Source organism: Jaculus jaculus, chromosome 2 (assembly GCF_020740685.1).
Source record: "Jaculus jaculus isolate mJacJac1 chromosome 2, mJacJac1.mat.Y.cur, whole genome shotgun sequence".
Taxonomy (NCBI): Eukaryota; Metazoa; Chordata; class Mammalia; order Rodentia; family Dipodidae; genus Jaculus; species Jaculus jaculus.
In genome coordinates, this window is record NC_059103.1 from 180,124,310 (window position 1) to 180,144,904 (window position 20,595).

Genomic DNA, 20,595 nt, shown 5'->3' on the forward strand with positions numbered 1-20,595 from the left:
GTTTATGGGGGACACCTGAATCCAACCACCACAGTCCATCTTATTTGTTTACTGTATTCCTAGCATCTATTCTTTCCATATGCCTATCAAGTACTTAGGGCACAGCTGGAAGCATGTATATAGCCTCTTGGAGTGGATGAATAAGGTGGGTAATGAGAGCTTTAGACAAGATGCTTACTAAAGGAGTTAGCTCTTTGAGAAGTGTGAAAACAAACAAATCAAGACTTTTCCATAATTTTACAAAAAAAATAAAAATAAAAGTCTAGCAGAGGGCTGGAAAGATTATTCCGTGGTTAAAAGCACTTGCTGGCAAAACTTACTGGCCCATGTTTAATACCCAATACCCATGTAAAGGCAGATGAACAAAGTGGTGGATATGTCTGGAGTTTGTTTACAATACTGGTAATGGTCTCTCTATATATAAAAATATTTTTCCTCTATTATTTATTTATCTATTTTATTTATGTATGAATACTAAATAAAAAATATTTTTTCAAAAACGTCCAGCAGGGAGCTGGAGAGATGGCTTAGCAGTTAAGTGTTTGCCTTTGAAGCCTAAGGATGCTGGTTCAAGGCTCGATTCCCCATGACCCACATTAGCCAGATGCACAAGGGGGCGCATGCGTATGGAGTTCGTTTGCAGTGGCTGGAGGCTATGGCATGTTCATTCTCTCTCTCTCTCTCTGCTTCTTTCTCTCTCTGTCTGTTGCTGTCAAATAAATAAATAAAAATAAACAAAAAAAATTTTTTTTAAGCCCATTAGGGAGCCAGGTGTGGTGATGAATGGTTTTAATACCAGCACTTGGGAGGCAGACGTAGGAGGATCACTGTGAGTTTGAGGCCACCCTGAGACTAGTAGTGAATTTCAGATAAGCGTGTAACCCTACCTTGAGAAAACAAACAAACAAAAAAGTAGGGTGTGGTGGTATATTCTACATTATGGAGTCTTTCTCAAACAAACACACACACACAAAATGAAGTTCCATTTGTTTGCTTTCAGTCTTTACATAATACTGTATTTATTCCTAGGAAAAATTAGGCATAAAGGGGAGGGGAATCATTAGAGTGAAGTAAGTAGAACTTTGTTGAAAGAAGTTGGGAGAGGATGAGTTTTGAAGAACACAAATGGAGGAACTGGTAATATCATGTATGAAGAATTATTCTCCCTGAAACAATGAAAAATGAAAAGTTGAGTAAAGAGAATTTAAAACTTTGTATTTATGAAAAATGCAAAATTACACAGAAATGAAATGCATCATTTTGTTTTGTTGGCCAGGAGGTGATATCAAGCCTCTGATGATGCCCATCATTTCCCCTGCCATCATGAAGCTTCCTCTAGAGTCAGTAAACCAAAATAAACCCTTTCCTTCCATAAGCTGCTCTTGTTGTGGTGTTTGCTAGCAATGTGAAGCTAACTGCAGTACCCTGTAAGAGCACAAATGCAATGGTGTTCATTTCTTTGTGTCTGGAATGCAATATTGCAAAGCGCCCTCACCTTCCTGTGGCTCTAACGTTCTTTTTCCACCTCTTCCACAGTGACCCTTGGAGAAGGCAATAGAGATGACTGTCACTCTGTTGAATACTTCACTGTCACTCCTCAGCACTTTTGTAAGTTTTGGGTCTCCCCAGTGGTCATGGCCACTTGAAAAGAGAAGCTTCTTTAACCAAAAATGAGAGTAGCAGTAATATAAGGGCACAAACATAAATGTCCACCATGTACTTTTTTTTTTAAATAATTTTTAATTTTTCAAAGTAAGGTCTTGCTCTAGAACAGGCTGGCCTTGAATTCACTATGTGTAGTCTTGGTGGCCTCCCGGCAATTCCCCTACCTCTGCCTACCAAGTGCTAGGATTAAAGGTCAATATATGGTCCATAAATTGGCTTAAGCATCTTTCAAGAACACAGTACATTCAAATGAAGAAACTGAAAGAGGAGTGGATGGGATAAGCAGACAGTAAAGAGATAAGGAGGTTAAGTTGTTAAAAACATTGAGGGTTTTGGAATTGTTTTGGCGACCACTCAGTAGAGAATGAGAAACTACACATTCCATGAAGTTAGGGACCCCTGGTTCTCCTTCCTTTTCTACCCAGAGCAGTCAGGCACAGGGCAAGTTCTCACAGGAGTTCTGCCCTCCTGGAGTGGGGGATAAGAACTCTGGCTCTGGAGTAACTACTGTAGTTCTCACTTCACACTCGATGAATGGCTTTTAGCAAGCTGAGATAGTCAGAGAGAAGAGAGACAGACACACAGAAGGAGAACTGGCAGGCCAGAGTGTCTAGCTACTGCAAACAAACTGCAGATACATGTGCCATGTTGTATATCTGCCTTGATGCGGCTCCTGGGGAATTGAACTCAGGTTGTTGTGCTTGGCAGGCGAGCACCTTAAACGTTGGGCCAGATATCCAGCCCTAGATGCATGGCCTTTGGCAAGCTGCCTAACATTACTGAGCCTCGGTCTACTGGTTGGATAATGAGGATAGCAGTAGTAACAACAGCACTGGCACTGTCCCATCTACTGTATTGTAGGCATAGTGGTTGAGAAACATTAAGATTTTATGATGATGATGATGATGATTGTCAGTGGAAGAGATATCTTGATCACACATGAACAGGAAAGGGGAAATGAGTGGGGCTTGGGTATTAGGTGGTTGTTGCAGTTACCTTCTTCACATTGCTGGGCAAACATCTGACCAGAAGCAGCTTATGAGAGGAAGGGGTTTATTTCAGGATTACAGCATGCAGCGGAACACCATCAATGGTGGAAGAAGCTGCCTTACTCCATCATACATCAGCATAGCAGAGAGAGGAAGCTAACAGCCAGCAAACACAGGCAGAGCTCCAACTGGCTCTGTGCTCACCTTAGGACTAGACTTCAGCTCCATCTCCAGTGACATCTCTTGTAGCAGGCTGCTGGAGACTCAAGTTGAAAGCTTAATGAAAAAAAAAAAAAAACCTCAAGTAATGGGGGGCATACATTCACATTCAAACTACCACAGTGGTCTTGTAAGTAATGCACTTGGAATGATTAATGACTTAGGGAAATTGGTAAATAATCTTCCAAGACCCAGGAAGTACTACAGAGGAAGTGGTGGACTAAACATGAGTACTGTTCTCAAGCCCACCCTGAGACCTCAGTCCACAGGGAGATGGCAGTAGACACGGAGGACATTCAAAACTCATCATCAGCAGAAAATACGAGGCTGCCAAGAGCCCGATACTTTAGAGTTCTTACAGCCACCCCTTCAAGGCTCAGGGAACATTGCAGAAGGTGCAAAAGGGGTGAAAAGAACGAAAAACCGACAATTAGGAAGATGTACTCAACGCATTGTCTCCCTCACCTGACTGGCGTATACCCCGCCAGTGATTACAGCCCCACAGAGGAGAGCTCCCGATGGAGTGGGGCCTGGGGACAGGGGCCACAGGAGTATATATCACCCAATGGAAATATAAGTAACTTGCCATATGTTTAAAGTTCCCAATAAAAATTTCAAAAACTTGGCAACTTGCAAAAGTTATACAAGTCTAGAATTTAAATTAAGCAAAGAAAGGGAAAAGTGGACGAGATCCTGCACCCCCCCCCAAAAAAAAATAACCCCACAAAACCCACCTAAACACCAGCAGCAACAACAAAAACTTGACCTGTGATTTCTTTCAACAAAACTCAGTAGAACCCAGGACTACTGGGCTGGCCTGGTTTCTCTGCTAGGGGTGTGTGTGTGTGTGTGTGTGTGTGTGTGTGTGTGTCTAGGGGTGTGTGTGTCTAGGGGTGTGTGTGTCTAGGGGTGTGTGTGTGTGCGCGCGCGCGTCCCCGTGCCAATGCCATAGGCGCAGCAGGGCGCCGGGGGTGGGGCGGACCCGGCCGAGTTCGCGGGCCGCTGGGCGAGTCCCAGTGCCGAGTCCGTGCGCCCGAGCCGCGGGCGTCTCCCGAGCTCCCTGGCGGCGAGCGGCGGGGCAGGCAGGCTCCCGGCGGCGGCTCTGAGATGCGACACCTGTGGCTCCTGGGGGCCTGGGGTCTCTGCGGGCTGCTTCTGTGCGCCGCACATCGCGGCACAGGTAACGCGCGGGGACTTTGGGGAGGCAAACAGTGAGACGCCCCGTAGACACTAACCCTACTCTTCTACCCAAAGGGTCCTAGGGGAAGGCGGGACCACCTGGCACCTGTCCCTGGGCCCAGGCGATCTTGGGAAGCTGAGGGCGTAGAAGAAAGGCTTGACAGGATCAGTGACAGACGGGGGTGGGTGGGTGCAAGAGATTGTTTTTAGTTCATCAGCCCTGCTGTGCAGCTCTTTCCTGCAAAGGGACAGCTGAAGAGATGTGGCTGAGAGGCCGCAAGCTCCTCCTGAGATCCCCTGGCCTCATTCTTCCTGGGGTCACTGAAGGGAAGGCAGGCAAGTCCACCAAGAGGACAGGAATGGGTCTTTGTGACGGGTGTCAGTCACTTCCAGGGGAAGCTGCCCTGCGTTTTCAAAGTGATACCTGGGAGAGGGCTGGGAGAAAGTGATAAGATAAGAAATTGGAGTTGTCTGCGGAGATAAGGGGAGGATGAACTTGAGATAGAAGAGGCTGAACCGTCTGGAGATAGGATCCGACTCCCTCCCTGCAGGTCTCCTCTTGGCTCTGGGTTCCTGGAGGTATGTGGGCACCCTAAGAAGGAGGAACAACTTGGAACTGCTGGCTAGAACAAGAGACAGGCTAACCTGAAGAGCACTGGGTCTGAGTGCCCAGGAACCTCTTTTATGTTATAGAACTTTAGCTGTTATAGCTGAGGACCACGTTGCACATTTTCAGGCAGGAATGCACTGTTCAATTATATATATATATATATCTATATATATAGATATATATATATAGATATATATATATATATATATATATTACACGTTCTGACAATACATTTCAAGCAAGTCCCTGGCTTTTCTTTGTGTCTCCACTTAAATGTTTCTTATTACTCCTAGAAATTGTTGTAGCTACTAATTAGAAGACTAGCTCTTACATTTCAGCAGTAAATAAAATAATTCTAGCCACTGTGTATCTTTGAGTTACGTTCTGTTAACTACTTACTTACGCTTTTTCAGATAAGCCCGTCCGGCCTACATTTGTCCTGGCAATTCCCTCTGTCTCCATCCTTGTTCATATTTAAGATACAGCATGGGGTTCCCCTTTGTAGAGAAACTTGTGTGCCCCCACAGTGTAAGGGAAATGCTTTGTTGGAATCTGCCAGGGCTCAGGCTCCGTTCATTCAGTCACTCTGTACTGTCTGAGTTAAACTTTTGGAAAGCAAACACTGATGATGTTCCCCTAAATACCCCCTAGGAAGCTGACACAGTTCCTTGAGTGGAATAGTGACCTTTATGCTAAGAGTTCAGCATCAGTAGGACACTGGAAAGATCCCAGAGATTATCTTCTCTAATGTCACAGAAAAGTATTTCCTATTAAATTATACATCCCTGGACTATATTTTCAACCATAATTTAAGGAAATATTGGTTGGATAGAGTGCATTTCTGCCTGAAAATGTGTAGTGAAGACTTGACCAATCACAGCATGATTTTCAACATAAAGGAGGCTCCCAGGCCCCGGGGCCCAGTGCTCCTGCCCTTCTGGTTAGTTGGTCTCATTTCTTTGCCAAGAGTTCTGCTGCCTGCCTAACTCCGGGCAGCACCGGAGAGCCTGCTGTGTGCGTGTGTCCTTTTATTACGATCTACTTCTGCATACAGGTTGTCGTCTGTTGCTATGTAAGAAGCTGCTTGTCATAGATCTGCAATTACCAGCGTGTGACATGAAATTCAAGGTTTAATACATGTTTAAAATGAGGGGTAAGAAATAGGAAAATGCTTTTGTGTTAGTTCTGCCCTTTTGAGCACCTGAGATAGTGCTTTATACAAAGCTAGTGAGTGTTAACTAACTGAACTACTTAAATACTTGTCAAGACCTTGGTTAGTTAAGTCATAAAATAGAAAGAGATGATTTACTTTTAGTCCCATCACTGTCACAGTGTTTTTCTAATAATGTGAGACACACTTGAAACAAAGACATTGATGATTTTATATGTGCTATGCTTTTGTGTCTTCTAGATCGCTCTAAAGCAATCCCCAAAGTCACAGAAGTAATGCCTAAATATGGTAGCATCAACGGAGCAACGAGGCTGACCATCAGAGGAGAAGGTATGCTGCTTTGCATGGCTATAGGTGCACAAGCACCAAGACGGAAACATTTCCTATTTATTTATTTAAGAGATAGGGAGAGAAGAAGAAGAAGAAGAAGAAGAGAGAGAGAGAGAGAGAGAGAGAGAGAGAGGGAGAAAATAGGTATGCAATGGCCTGTAGCCACTGTAAACAAACTCCAGACACATGTGCTAGTTTATGCATCTGGCTTACAAGAGTACTGGGGAATCAGACCTGGATCCTTAGACTTCTCAGGCAACTGCCTTACCTATCAAGCCATCTCTCCAGCCCTTGACATTTTCTTTATTTCTGCAGTGCTGGGGAATGAACCTTGGACCTTGCACATGCTATGGCCCTGCACTCTACTAAGAAACCTCCCCAACCCAAGGTCTTTTAAGCAATATTTCACAGTGTGTATGCTAGGCAAACACACTACCACTAAGCTATAGACCTAACCATATTTTGAGTTTTACAATTAAAATCCACCCCTCCAAAAAAGAAAAATCACTGTGATGATTTCTCCATTTGGCCAAGGGAGTAAAATTTTGTCCCTTTGATAGACCACATTCTTATCAACCTCATCACCTTGATTCTTATTACAGAGACGGGTCTGACAGTAAGATCGGGAACTAATGATGGAAGTAAAAGGAATAACTTTAACTCAACTCTATAACTATCAGGTTTATTTCTCATAAATCTGGTAATCAATTTAACTCATTTTATTTTCAGTGAAACATGTTCAGAGAGGTGTTGGTAAGAAAATTGATAAAAAAAAAATGGGGGGAGGCTGGAGGGATGGCTTGGGACTGGAATGATGGTGTAGTGGCTAAAGGCATTTGCCTGCAAAGCCAAAGGACCCAGGGTCATTTCCCCAGGACCCACATTAGCCAGATGCACAAGGGGGCACATGCGTCTGGAGTTCGTTTGCAGTGGCTGGAGGCCCTGGTATGCTCACTCTCTCTCTCTCTCTCCCTCTTTCTCTGTCAAATAAATAATAAAATATAAAGACATGCACCACCATGCCTGGCTATATATTAAAAAGGAAGTCGGGTGTGGTGGTGCACGCCTTTAATCCCAGCACTGGGAAGGCAGAGGTAGGAGGATCACCGAGAGTTCAAGGCCACCCTGAGACTACATAATGAATTCCAGGCCAGCCAGAACTGGTGTGAAATCCTACCCCCCTAAAAAAAAAACCCATAAATCAAACAAACAAAAAAGAAGCAGAATAGTTACTCATGACAGACATGCTAATGTAGGACAGTAAAAAAGAAAACTGTGGCTCCCTTCAGCTGCCACCTAACCCCTATCACACGTTCATCAAGGCATGAGTTATGTATGATTCTCTTTCCTCCTACCTGTCTGTCCCACGGTGAAAACATAGACGGCAACCAGCAGATATATTTAATGAGCTTCTCTTCCTAGATATAAATAAAAACATGTGGTTGTGTTAGCCATCAGGTCTTTGTAATGTAAGTGATCATATTTGAAGGCCATGAAAAGCATTTTGGAAATATTAAGAAAGTCTGCTATTTTGTTTTTAAAGTAAGTAATGAGCATTTTTTTTGGAGTCAGAAGTTGACAAACCAAATATTGATTATTATTATCATAACTACTTAAATGTGAATTTCTATAAAATTTAGCTCTCAATGACATTCTTAAAACAGCTGAACTATGAACTATGAACACCATACTTATGTGCCGTGTTTTTCAAGTTAGGAGGAGGAAAAATGTATTTGAAAAGTTATTTTAAGGTTGTCTTAAATATATCTCCTTTAAATTGTATAACGCTGATATGATTATGGATTTGCAACTGTTGGGTTTTAGAGAAATTTAAATGGCATGAGAAGAAATGGCTAGATTAAAATGAAAGAAAACCAAATACCCAGCCATTTCCTTCTGTTTCCATACCTGAACTTCTTCTGACACAGGACTCATGATTGCAGTTTGGGTATAAAGACCCAGATTGTGCCCAGCTAGAAATAGGAAAAACATAGTACTTGTTCCCAGGGCACTTTAGAAGAACATCCCTGTTACTCTAGCCATAATTTCAACTGTAAATAATGAAGCACAAAATGGAATTGTGAACTTTTAGAGTCCCCATCAGCTGCTTCTGAATATGCTTGGCAGAGAATTATAGATGGTTAAATCCTATTTGACTTTCAGACACTTGCACCCTTGTCATAATTTGCTTTTTCTCTACCTGCTTTAATCATACACTGTAGGTGACTAAGAATATGTTGGCATATGTCTTTCTTTTGAGGGTGAATGTAAGTACTGTTCTTGCTGTTTTATTACTTTGAAAAAAATTGTTTATTTATTTGAAAGCAACAGACAAAGAGAGAGAGAGGGAGAGAGCAAGAATGGGTGCACCAGGGCCTCCAGCCGCTGCAAACGAACTTCAGACACATGCGCCCCTGTGTGCATCTGGCTAACGTAGGTCCTGGGAAATCGAGCCTCGAACCGGGGTCCTTAGGCTTCACAGGCAAACACTTAACTGCTAAGCCATCTCTCCAGCCCTCTTGCTGCTTTATAAAAGTGGATATTAGTAGGGTGGCTGTGAGACTGGCAGCAAAGGTCAAGATCAACGTGGACAAGGCATCAGCTATGTCAAGAGAGCACTGAAGTGTCTGCTGGGGACAGTATGTTTAGTATACTAAAATTTTTATTTCAAGGAGCTCTTACACCAAATGTTTCTATTCTGAATGTTTAAAAATAATGGTCAAAAGGTCAGGAGAAAACTTTTGGGGATGGTGGATATGTTTATAGAAGTACTTGTAGTGATAGTTTCATGGGTATAATTTTATCTCCAGGTCAATCAAGTTGTATCCAGTGCATTAAATGTATCCATCTTTTTGTGTGTTAATCAGACCTTATTAAGATAGGTATTAAATACCTATTCAATAAATAACTAGGCTTAATATGGGGTTTTGGACACCTATGATGTCCATAAAATAATAACAATGACATTAAAAAGAAGCAAAACACAAACCTCCTGTTACTACAAGAACAAATGATTTAATTTTAGAATTCAATACGAAAAAGTAAAGCGCAAGAGAAAGTAGTGGTTTAGAAGCTAGTTCCACCCACTAGAAAATCTACTACTAACATTTTGGTATCTACATGACTCTTGGCTATTTTTAAAACATGACATTGACATTTATTTATTTTTATTTTTATATTTTTGGTCTTTCGAGATAGGGTCTCACTCTAGCCCAGGCTGACCTGGAATTCACTATGTAGTCTCAAGGTGGCCTCAAACTCGCAGTGATTCTCCTTCCTCTGCCTCCCAGTGCTGGGATTAAAGGCATGCACCACCACGCCCGGCCAACATTGACATTTAAATGCAAACATTTGCTACTGTATTATTTATTCAAAAGCTGTGCTTGGGTTTGGAGATATAGCTCGTTGGTGGAATGCTAGACTAGCATGTATCACCTTGACGGAGGAAGAGGAGGAAGAGAAAACGGGCTGTGCTTAAGGAGACAAAGATAAAATTGACTACTATGATACCAAAGCAAGTGTTTTGAACAATGACATGATCATGCAAATGAGTGTATCTTCTTCTAAGGTGATAGATAGATGAGGAGAAATGCCACTTTGTTATGTTTGTAGTATCCACATCCATCTTGGTTTCATTGCTTGTACTTATCATGTCTCTATTTTTAAAAAGTTAATGAGATAAGGACTAATATCTTACTTTTTTCCTCCTTTTTCCTTATGACAATATCTGACATACACATTTGTGCTGAAGTTAAGTGTTCAGTTATACACATTTTAAAATTATTTATTTATTTATTTTAGTTTCTCAAGGTGGGGTCTCACTCAAGCCCAGGCTGACCTGGAATTCACTATGTAGTCTAAGGGTGGCCTCGAACTCATGGTGAGCCTCCTACCTCTGCTTCCCAGTGCCAGGATTAAAGGCATGTGCCACCATGCCTGGCTTACATTTTTATATTTTGTAAAGACAGGGACTTTGGTTCAAGCTGACTGGCTTTTAATTTTACCATTGCCACTGCACATCTGTAACAGATTAGTTCTCTGGTCCTTAGCTTTCTCCTCGGTAGAATGGGCTATTAGTTTCCATCTCCCGGGACTCTTGAAAAGGATAAGGTGACTAATTTACATTTTATAAACTATGCTATACAAATTAGAGCAATTTCAGTTTTGTTACTCTGCCCTTGGAGCCATGATTTCATTCCTTGGGAGTTATCTTCTATCCTTCACTCTTCACACTTCACTTTTCTTTCCCACTGTGTTGAAGGTTACAACATTTAAGTACATTTGTGTACTCTCAACCCAGACTTACACAGACTTACAGGCAGCCTTCATTGTACCTGAAAACTGTCAGCTCTAAACAACACACACGTTTTTCTCTTTCTTTCTTTCCTCCCTCCCTCCCTCCCTCCCTCCCTCCCTCCCTTATTTCTTCTTTCTTTCTTTCCTTCTTTCTTTCTTTCTTTCTTTCTTTCTTTCTTTCTTTCTTTCTTTCTTTCTTTCTTTCTTTCTTCCTTCCATCCTTTTTTCAATATGCACATTTTCTAGCAGCAGCAGCTTGGGCGTTCCTTTTGGATAGCTGCTATCAGGAGACACAGGTTTGTGTGCCTGGCAATTCCTATCTCCAGTTCTTCTTCAAAAGGGGAAAAAAAATCTGCATCAACATGTGAGGAATTTCTATCTGCAGTCTCATCCCCTTCTGTTTCCAGGGGACACCCCACCCTTCCTGTAATCTTTGTGCTTTGGAAAAATTCCAGAGTTGTCTGCCATGTGCTCAACGATGCTTAGAACCAAACTTGTAAATTGAAATTCTTTTTGTAAAAGTGATGCATTTGCATTCCCTTTTCAAAAAATATTTTTATTATTTATTCATTTATTTGCAAGCTAAGAGAGAGAGAGAAGAAAGACAAACAAAGAGAGAATGGGCACACGAGGGCCTGAGGCCACTGCAAACAAACTCCAGACACATGTGCCCCTTGTGCATCTGGCTTACATGGGTCCTGGGGACTCAAACCTGGGTTCTTTGATTTTCACCTTAAACACTAAGCTATCTCCTTGGAATTAGCCAAAAAAGAAAAAAAAAAAGAACTATTGCTATACCTGTGTTTTTAAAGCAAAAGGTCTAGTTAAGTTGTTTTTAAGTCTTGTTGAGTTGGTTCATATCTTCCCGTTGGCTTTCCTTGGACATCTTCACATGTTTATGTTGGATATTATAGTAAGTACTAAGCTAAAAACAATATCTTGTGTTGGGATTATTCTTGAGGATTGTTCTTGTCTTAGCAATACCAAAGTACAGACCTGTGTTGATATCTCACTGATGTGGCATCCATCTAATACAAAATAAATATATTTATCACATCCTGGAGTAGATCACAAGTAAAACTTTCCATTCTTTTTAGTTTCCAGCAACACTCCCATATGTTGCAAACTCAATGTGAACTCTAAAGATAAGCAGAAATTGGCAAAAGACTGGGCTTGCAAATGGCCAACTTTGGGTTTTATTTTCCCCAAACAATTTCATTTTAGTAGTACCTTATCTATTTCAAACTGAAAACTAAATATAAATATCTTTTTATATGTAAAATTTATAGTTGTTTTTATATTAATTGATATTAAATGGGTTTAAATTTAAGCTTTGAGGAATAATGCTATTTATTAAAACTTTTACACTTTATTGAGTTTCTGTTTATTTTTCCTATACTTAAAAGAAAGCCCAGCACTTGGGAGGCAGAGGTAGGAGGATAGTCATGAGTTTGAGGCCACCCTGAGACTACATAGTGAATTCCAGATTAGCCTGGGCTAGAGTGAAACCCTATCCTGAAAAACAAAGAAAAAGAAAAAAGAATAGGCAAGCACTAAAAATATAGGGGTTAAGAAGGTTAAACTTAAACCTAATTTCAGAGATAGCATTGACTCAGGTCCTGATTGAATTCTGTTTTATTTTGAATAAAAGAGATACTTCCACTGAACCTAAAATCTCAGAACTTTTTTTTTTGGGGGGGGGGTTTGAGGTAGGGTCTCACTTTGGCTCAGGCTGACCTGGAATTTGCCATGGAGTCTCAGGGTGGCCTCGAACTCTTGGTGATCCTCCTACCTCTGCCTCCCAAGTGCTGGGATTAAAGGTGTGCGCCACCACACCCGGCCAAAATCTCAGAACTTTTGAGACTAATCATTGTAAATATGTACTGAGCTGCTTGATAATATCTTATTGAGCCAGGTACCATGCTAAGCACTGCTCATACATAGCACTTAGCATTCCTTGCCTGTAGTTATTTCAGAAGAAAGTGCTGGAGCTGGGATTCTAACCCAGGACATCAGAGGCTGAAGCCTGGCCTATTCTTTTAAATAGGGCTGTCACAGGCAGTCTAGCTTTACTAGAGCTGGAGGTCTGGTGATAATATGAGTGATGAACACTTGGCACAATAAAGTCCTTCTTCAAGAATATGCTAAACTATGCAATACTTCATGCATGAATCCTAGTATACCTTTGAACAACACTGTGTCCAGTAATTTAAAAGTGAGTTCATCTCATATGTCTGGAATACATTCTTCCAGTTCAGCTCTTAACAATTTAATGTGAGTAGATGTTGCAGAAATGATTTTTTTGTTAAAATGCACCTGGAAACTGCTAACATTCATTTACTCTTTTCTAACATTAATTACTATTGCAGACAAGGCATTTATATTGTATTATTATTATTTATAGTATTATAAATAGTGTTATGCACAAAAATTGAAGACCTATTAAGTTTTTTATTTCTGGGTTTACCATTTATTCTTGCTCACAGATGATAGATTTATTACTCTGTATATCTGCTCTAAAGGTAATTTTGTTATGAGATTTAAAAAGCTTATATGTTTATATTAATAACAGATACAAATACTTTACTGTAAGAGAACATTTTTCTTAATTTCAAAATTACTATAAGTCATCAATTTGATCATATTTGTATTGTAATGTTAAGCACCTGTAACATTTATAAAAAAATATTTGTAAATGTGTATTTTTTAAAGTTAAAATATAGGCATTTTCAAGTTTACCTAACCTGGGCAAAGCTGTACTAACTTAAATTTATAAAAATATTCTACTATAGACATTTAATAGGGGTGTGAATTCACTTTCATAATGGAATAGTAACAAGTCTTATTTAACTTTTCATTGAGAAAACATTTAGTGGTAAGATTTGTTTAATAGTTCACTATCCAATCTTATTTATCAGTCTTATTTCTTGGGCATATTTCAATTTTTTTCATGTATTTCAAAATTTAATATTGTTTCAACATTATATAATATTTCATGTGGCATAAAATACTTTTTGTTTAACTATCTCCAAGTGTAGTTGTGAATTTTCATGTATTTGTTGTAAGAGTAGAATAAGTTTCTGCTTTTTTTGTATTAGTCATTTGTTCCATTCTATTGGCTTACGTCCATCAATATGCCAATGTACCACTATTTTGCCAACCTGGAAAAAAACTAAAAGCAAAATCACCACCCTTCCTCTTTCTTTGCCTGTCCTCTCTAGCCTAACTTCTCTACCTCCTTTAACAGTAACATCATTGAAAAAAAAGTTAGCAATAGTTATTCCTTTTAATCAGCTCATGAACTCTAAGTTAATAATCACCTATTCCTTCATTTTTATTATTCCTTACTGAGAACCATCTTCTAATGTTTCCAGTCTATCCTCAAAATAGCAGCTGGTTGGGGCTGGAGAGATGCTCAGCAGTTAAGGCACTTATCTGAAATGCCTAATGTCCTAAGTTCAATTCCCCAGTACCCACATGAAGCCAGGAGCACAAAGTAATGCATGCATCTGGAGTTTTTTTGCAGTGGCTAGTGGACCTGGGTGCACCCATTCATTCTAGCTCTCTATCTCCTTGCAAATAAATTTTAAAAAATATTGAAAAAATAGAAGCTAATGAATCTTGGAGAGTACAAGTCAGATTATTCCAGACTCCTGTTCTACAACTCCAATGGTTGCCTGCTCATAGAAATTGTCTCAAATCCAAATTCTATTCTCCTTTCCTGTCTTACCATTTCTCGAACAACAATTGCAATTACTTGAATTCTACCAACATGGCCTTGGCATATTCTGTTTCCTCTACCTAAAATGTACTTTCTTTAAACATTACTGTACATTGCTCCCTCTGAGAGGTTTTCAAGACTACTTACATCATGTGTCACCTGTGTGATGCCACATCTCCATGTCATCACCTCTGACTTCACTTACATATATGCTACAAAGTCACTTTGGGCTGTTACCTCACTTTCTACTGTCGGGCTCCCTAGTAGCCAGTACTGTCATTGAAAGTGTTTCATAGTAAAGCTATGTTTGGGCTTCAAGGCAATGGTGGATAATTATTCAAGGTATGCCAAGAACAGGATGGGAAGATCGGAACAAGAAAGTATTAGAAAAATCCAGGAAAAATGGAGTCATAACAGTGAGAACAAAGCATGCAACTTCAGGCCCCATGCTCACTCCCACAAGGGAGTATTCCCGCAGAGGAGTGGAGCAAGTGGGCTGATTGGATGACTCACACAGAAACTCCTCTCCTTGGCCAACTAGGGGCTTGTGCAATGAAGAATGTCCACGGGGTGGGCACTGTGCATGGACAGCTCCAACACCACGCACTGCCTTTCACCAAGGCAGTTGCTGAATGCATGATTTCCTGTAGTGGAAACCAACATTGAATTCTCAGGGAGCCCACTCAGTCACTGTGTAACACAATAATACATCTCTCTCCTGCTCTTATGAATAGAGCCAATATTTGTTGTTTTTTTTTTTTTGTCATAGGAACTGACACTTGCTCAGGATATGTTTTGCCTTCCTTCCATAGTGCCTTTCCCATAAATATGTTCTGAGAGCTTAGAGCCCAGTTTTTATTTGCCATAAAATTCCACAAAATATTGTCTCAGAACAAGGAATCCGTTCTATAATGCAAACACTGTGATCATTGACACATGCCCACATAATGTATGTCACTTTGCAACATCTGGACTCACAGAGCCAGGGAAGAATCTATTTGAGCCGTATTAAGGAAGGCATCCTATGAGATGGCATGATGCCTCCCCCATCACCTGCCATATGCAAATTGAAGCAGTCAATACATGCACTGTTGTTTGATAGGATGCATGATGTGGGAGCAAAAGGCTCTTTCCTTTGCCATCATCCCCAGTGTCCAGATTGAACAGAATTTGTTTGGTTTGTTCTTGTAACTTTAGTTTGGGCTGGATTTCTGATGTAGGTTCCCAGCTTTGGAGAGGCTTCTCCCAGGGATCACAACATGGATTGAGAACTGAACTAAAACTATTACCACTACCTAATTAGCTTGATTTCATGAAGCATTTTGAGTATACTAATAGAGATAATAAATTCTGTTAATCATGGAGGAGTGATGCAGGTTTTGCATAATACAGGAAGGGAGGAGTGTGCCTGGAACTCAGGGTATGTCTGGCCACAATTTTTGACTAACATGGACAGTGATAACTAAGACAAGGCAATTGGAGCAATCATAACCCACAAGGGCAAGTCAGTTAAGAGTTCAGACCTCTCAGGGATGAAGGCTGGTGTCATCCTATGATCTGCAATGCTGTAAGGATGAGGACATTCTACAAAGAGGGGGTATGGTGACTATTGCTAGAGACTCAGGGCAAGCTAATAGCCATGAAGTCTGTACTTTATCATAACAATCATCTTATATTACATATTAAGATGAGCTCTTAGCTGCTCAAGACGTCCAAGACTTAACTATGAATTGTGCTTAAAATATAGGTATTGGGCTGGAGAGATGGCTTAGCGGTTAAGCGCTTGCCTGTGAAGCCTAAGGACCCCGGTTCGAGGCTCGGTTCCCCAGGTCCCACGTTAGCCAGATGCACAAGGGGGCGCACGCGTCTGGAGTTCGTTTGCAGAGGCTGGAAGCCCTGGTGCACCCATTCTCTCTCTCTCCCTCTACCTGTCTTTCTCTCTGTGTCTGTCGCTCTCAAATAAATAAATAAATAATTTAAAAAAACATAGGTATTATCTAGGCATAGTGAAACATGTCTTTAATCCCAGCACTTGGGTGGCAGAGGAAGGAGGAAGGCTGTGAGTTTGAGGCCAGGCTGGGACTACAGAGTGAGATACAGGTCAGCCTGGGCTAACATAAGTCTCTATCTTGAAAAAAAAAAAATATATATATATAGTCTTAAGCCAGGTATAGTGGCTCATGCCTATAGTCTGAGATCTCAGGAGGCAGAGGCAAGTTCAGGAGTTGCAGGCCAGCCTGGATTACATGAGACCTTGTCTAAAAGATATAGCATGTAAAAGTTATATGTAATATAAGGAGTAGTCTCCAACAGGTCTTATTGAAATTTCCACAACATACCTTTGTGGCTGACCAAGGGTTTATTTGATGAAATGACTTTGGAAATTGAAATTTACATAGCACATACCCACAAGTAGCTCCAAAGTGTAATATTATAGAATATATTTGTGCATATAAGATCTATGGGTGAACGAAAGTATAAGATACACATATGTATATATGTATACATATACATATATACATATATGTGTGTGTGTGTGTGTGTGTGTGTATGTGTTTGTGATGTAATATTTTCAAAAATAAGCTCAAGACTAGTATTTGTGTGCCTAAATATTACAGTCATAGGGATAAACACAAAATGGGTTATATCATTTACTTTTTTGTTACTGAACAAAATGTTCTACTAAAAGCAGCTAATGAAAGGAAAAGGGTTTATTTGGATATATTTCCAGAATATAGAGTCTATCATGACAGGGAAGGGAGGTCATGCCTGAGCAGAAAGCCTGTGTGACATTGTCAGGAAGGAAAGAAGGAAGGAAGAAAGCAAGGAAGGAAAGAAGGAAAGAAGGAAGGAAGGAAGGAAAGAAGGAAGGAAGGAAGGAAGGGAGAGTAAGAGCGAGAGCAACAGACACACATAGAGAAGCAGTACATGAATGGTGCTTGGCTATATCTCAGACACCCTCAGTGACACTCTTGCTCCAGCAAAATTCCACCTCATAAAGATTCTATACTTTGCAGAATAGCTCCACTAACTGAGGAATAAATATTCAAGTACATGAGCTTGTGGGGGACATTTTACCTTCAGACTACCAAAGACTACCAACTGTTTACTTCAGCACTATTCAATATTACTTACTGAATGTTTCAACAATAAGTTTCAATTTTTTAGATCTCAGAAAGTTTAATGTCATAAATAATGGTTGTTTTTTCTTACTCTTGCAGGTTTTTCTCAAGCAAACCAGTTTAATTATGGAGTGGATAATGCTAAATTGGGAAATAGTGTACAATTAGTTTCTTCTTTCCAGTCAATTATTTGTGACGTAGAAAAGGATTCAAGCCATTCAACTCAAATTACATGCTACACCAGGTCTGTTTTAAAATACCTTTGGTAACATCATATTTCCCATATCTGAAATCAGTTACATATACTGGTATTTTAGCAATTCAATCACTATCATCAGTCATATTTCTAGTAACACATCAAAGTTTTTATTTCATGATATTTATATTTTTTATTCCTTTATTATTGTATACTGTAATTTTTTTGCATATATTGTCAGGATAAAAATATACCCTGTATGCACTCTCATGTGGTTAGAGCTATTATTTTTTCATTATTGGCCTTTTCCAGGAGATGAATGGTTACCATTAAATGGTAATAATGTGCCTCACAATACCCAATTCCTGCTTTTCTATCCAGTTTGATTCATTTTGGTCAAAATCATTGCATAGTTATTCAGCTTAAAGATGATTGTTACATATGGTGATATTTCAAGTTCTTGTCTATCAGCATTAGCAACTTAGGAAAAAAATTAAATCATTTTTTTAAATGCAACTTTTAATTCTGACTTTAGAATAGCACTTTTCCAGGAGGATTCTCATCTGTATCTTACTTGCTTTTTTTTAGATGTAAAAGTCTTAGTTAAGGGGAAACTTGATTAGTTCTTTTTTTTTTTTTAAGCATAGCATGATATGACTGTATGTTCGAGGGATGATGTACTTTATATGATTATGCATTGTAAATGATTACTGCATTTGTTTCATTTTTAATAGGAACAAAGAAGCATAGTCAGAATAGACACTTGCTGAGCTGTGAGGGGTCCAGGATGCAGCTGTTATTTTCATAATATAGAAATGGAACTTATTACACATCAATTAGTATTTTAGACAACTTTATTTTTAAAATGATGTGATCGGGGCAGTGTGTCTCATTGTTACTATTTATAATATTAAAGTTACTATGTGCTTTATGTGTTCTTTCTTGATCCTTTAGACCTATGCCTGAAGATTCCTACACTGTTAGAGTCAGCGTGGATGGGGTTCCAGTTGCAGAGAACAACACGTGTCATGGGCCTGCCAATAGATGGGCTTGCAGCTTCAGTGTATGTGGGGACTTCTCTTTACATATGATGGAGTTTCTTTTCCTTTTTGATAGAACTGGTATTTATTTTAAATTATATAGGATATGATTTCTTTCCATACTAAAAACATGTTAGCATGTAACCGAAGATTATTTCTTATTTTAATTACCTTCCATAGTAATTAAACCTCTTTTATTTCTGGTTTCCTGCTCTGTTTTGTAAGTTAATTTTATTAAGGAATTGCCCATATTTCTGACTGATTTTTTTTATTGTTCACACTTTATTTCTCTCTTTCTGTATTCTGCTCTGGATCTGATTCTTTCTTTTCTTGCTTTCATAGGATTCACCACTTCACTTTAAATGGAGACATGACTGTTCTTCCTTCTTGTATATTGCCAATGTAGTGAGCCTACATTTAACATAGGAGCCAAATTTGTTTACTATAAACAAAAGTATTAATGAAAATATATTGTCTTCAAACATGTTCTCACATAATACTGAAAATTACGTTAAGGGGCTAGAGAGATGGCTTAGTGGTTAAGACACTTGCATAGCCTGATAGCCTGGGTTCAATTCCTCAGTGCCCACATAAAGCAGATGCACAAAGTGGTGCATGCATCTGGAGTTTGTTTATAGTGGTGCCCATTCTCTCTCTCTCCTTGCAAATAAACAAATATTTTTTTAAAAAATTCTACTTAGGCATTACGATGTTAATTACTGAATACAAAAATGCTCTAGTGTCACTGAGGATTTTTTATTTTGCCCATCAGTTCTGTTCTTTACCTGTCTAATATCATTTTTGCTTGTTTACATTGTATTATTTCCATTTTGAAGAAATAATTCTCATTTTGACTTTTAAAAAGAAATCAGCATATGTTTATTTGCATAACAATACCTAATAACTAATGCAGTGTTTAATGTATGCCTGGAAATGTTCTGTTTTCTGACTGCTAACTCTTATTTTATAAAACAATTCTATAATTGGATAATGATATTATTATACTATCTAAGCACATAGATATTATATTACCCAAAGTCACATGACTATGGCAATTTGGACAGGTGGCTCCACATCTGAGCTGTTAACTATGAAGTTCTTTGAAATATGTCTGCTTGAGTATATTTAAAACATAGACATTAGTTCCTTATTTGCTAGAGCAACATGTTATCACAAACAGTGGTTTTCAATACAAATCAATTATCTTATAGTTCTATGGATTAGAAATCTGTCATGGATCTCACTAGGCAAAACTCAACACGTCTGTGCTGCATTCTTTCTAGAGCCTACAGAGGACTTATTTCCTTGTCCCAGCCAGCTGCAAAATGCTGTCACATTTCTTGACTCATGTTCTCCTTCCATTGTCTTCAAAGCCAGCCATGGTGGTCCAGTCCTTATTACATCATTCCCCCTTTGTGTCTGACATCTTATCTCCTCTATTTTTGTGAGTTCTCTGCTTCCCTTTTCCCTTTACAAAGATCCTTATGAATACCTTGGACCTGTTCAACAATCCAGAGCCCCTTATTTTAAGGCCATCTTTTAGCAACTTTAACTCCAACTGCACAGTCAGAGTTTGGGGCCATGGTGCCTTTTAAAGGCCACTGTTCTGCATACCACTGGGGAAGAGTTTCCATTATACTGGTGACCTCTTTGGAATTCACTTTTCCAGTTTGAATTGGAGACAAAATTAAGAATTACGCCTGTATTGCTATAGAAAATTATCACTGGCATTATGAATAACATGTACTTTCCTGAGATAAGTTATTGACATATACTTTGTTATTTTTTTTCTTAAGGGTCTCAAACAAAAATAGACTTAAAAAATTTTTATTTCATCATTGCTTGTAAATTTTGCTAAAGAGCTTACTGCTGTAATTTGTCTTACACTGCTAACAAAAGGATTATTAAGTTTTAAAATTCTAAGCTAATAATATTTTAAAGGACAATTTTTAGAAAAAGAAAAGATCTTAGTGCAAAATGTTCTGAGCTTCATTTCTTATGATAAATGAGTATATTGACTGTCACATTATGGATAAATATTGAACAATAATAATATA

The 20,595-nt window shown here is 39.2% G+C and overlaps 1 protein-coding gene across 1 annotated transcript in view; it reads left to right on the forward strand.

Moving 5' to 3' along the window:
* Positions 1–3,980: 3,980 nt before the first annotated feature.
* Positions 3,981–20,595, forward strand: part of Pkhd1l1 (PKHD1 like 1) — a 196,807-nt gene continuing 180,192 nt past the window's right edge. The window contains exons 1-4 of the mRNA XM_045144474.1: positions 3,981–4,053; positions 6,074–6,163; positions 17,402–17,546; positions 18,453–18,561. Coding sequence (XP_045000409.1) covers positions 3,981–4,053; positions 6,074–6,163; positions 17,402–17,546; positions 18,453–18,561 — 417 coding nt within the window. The remainder of the gene's footprint in view (positions 4,054–6,073; positions 6,164–17,401; positions 17,547–18,452; positions 18,562–20,595) is intronic.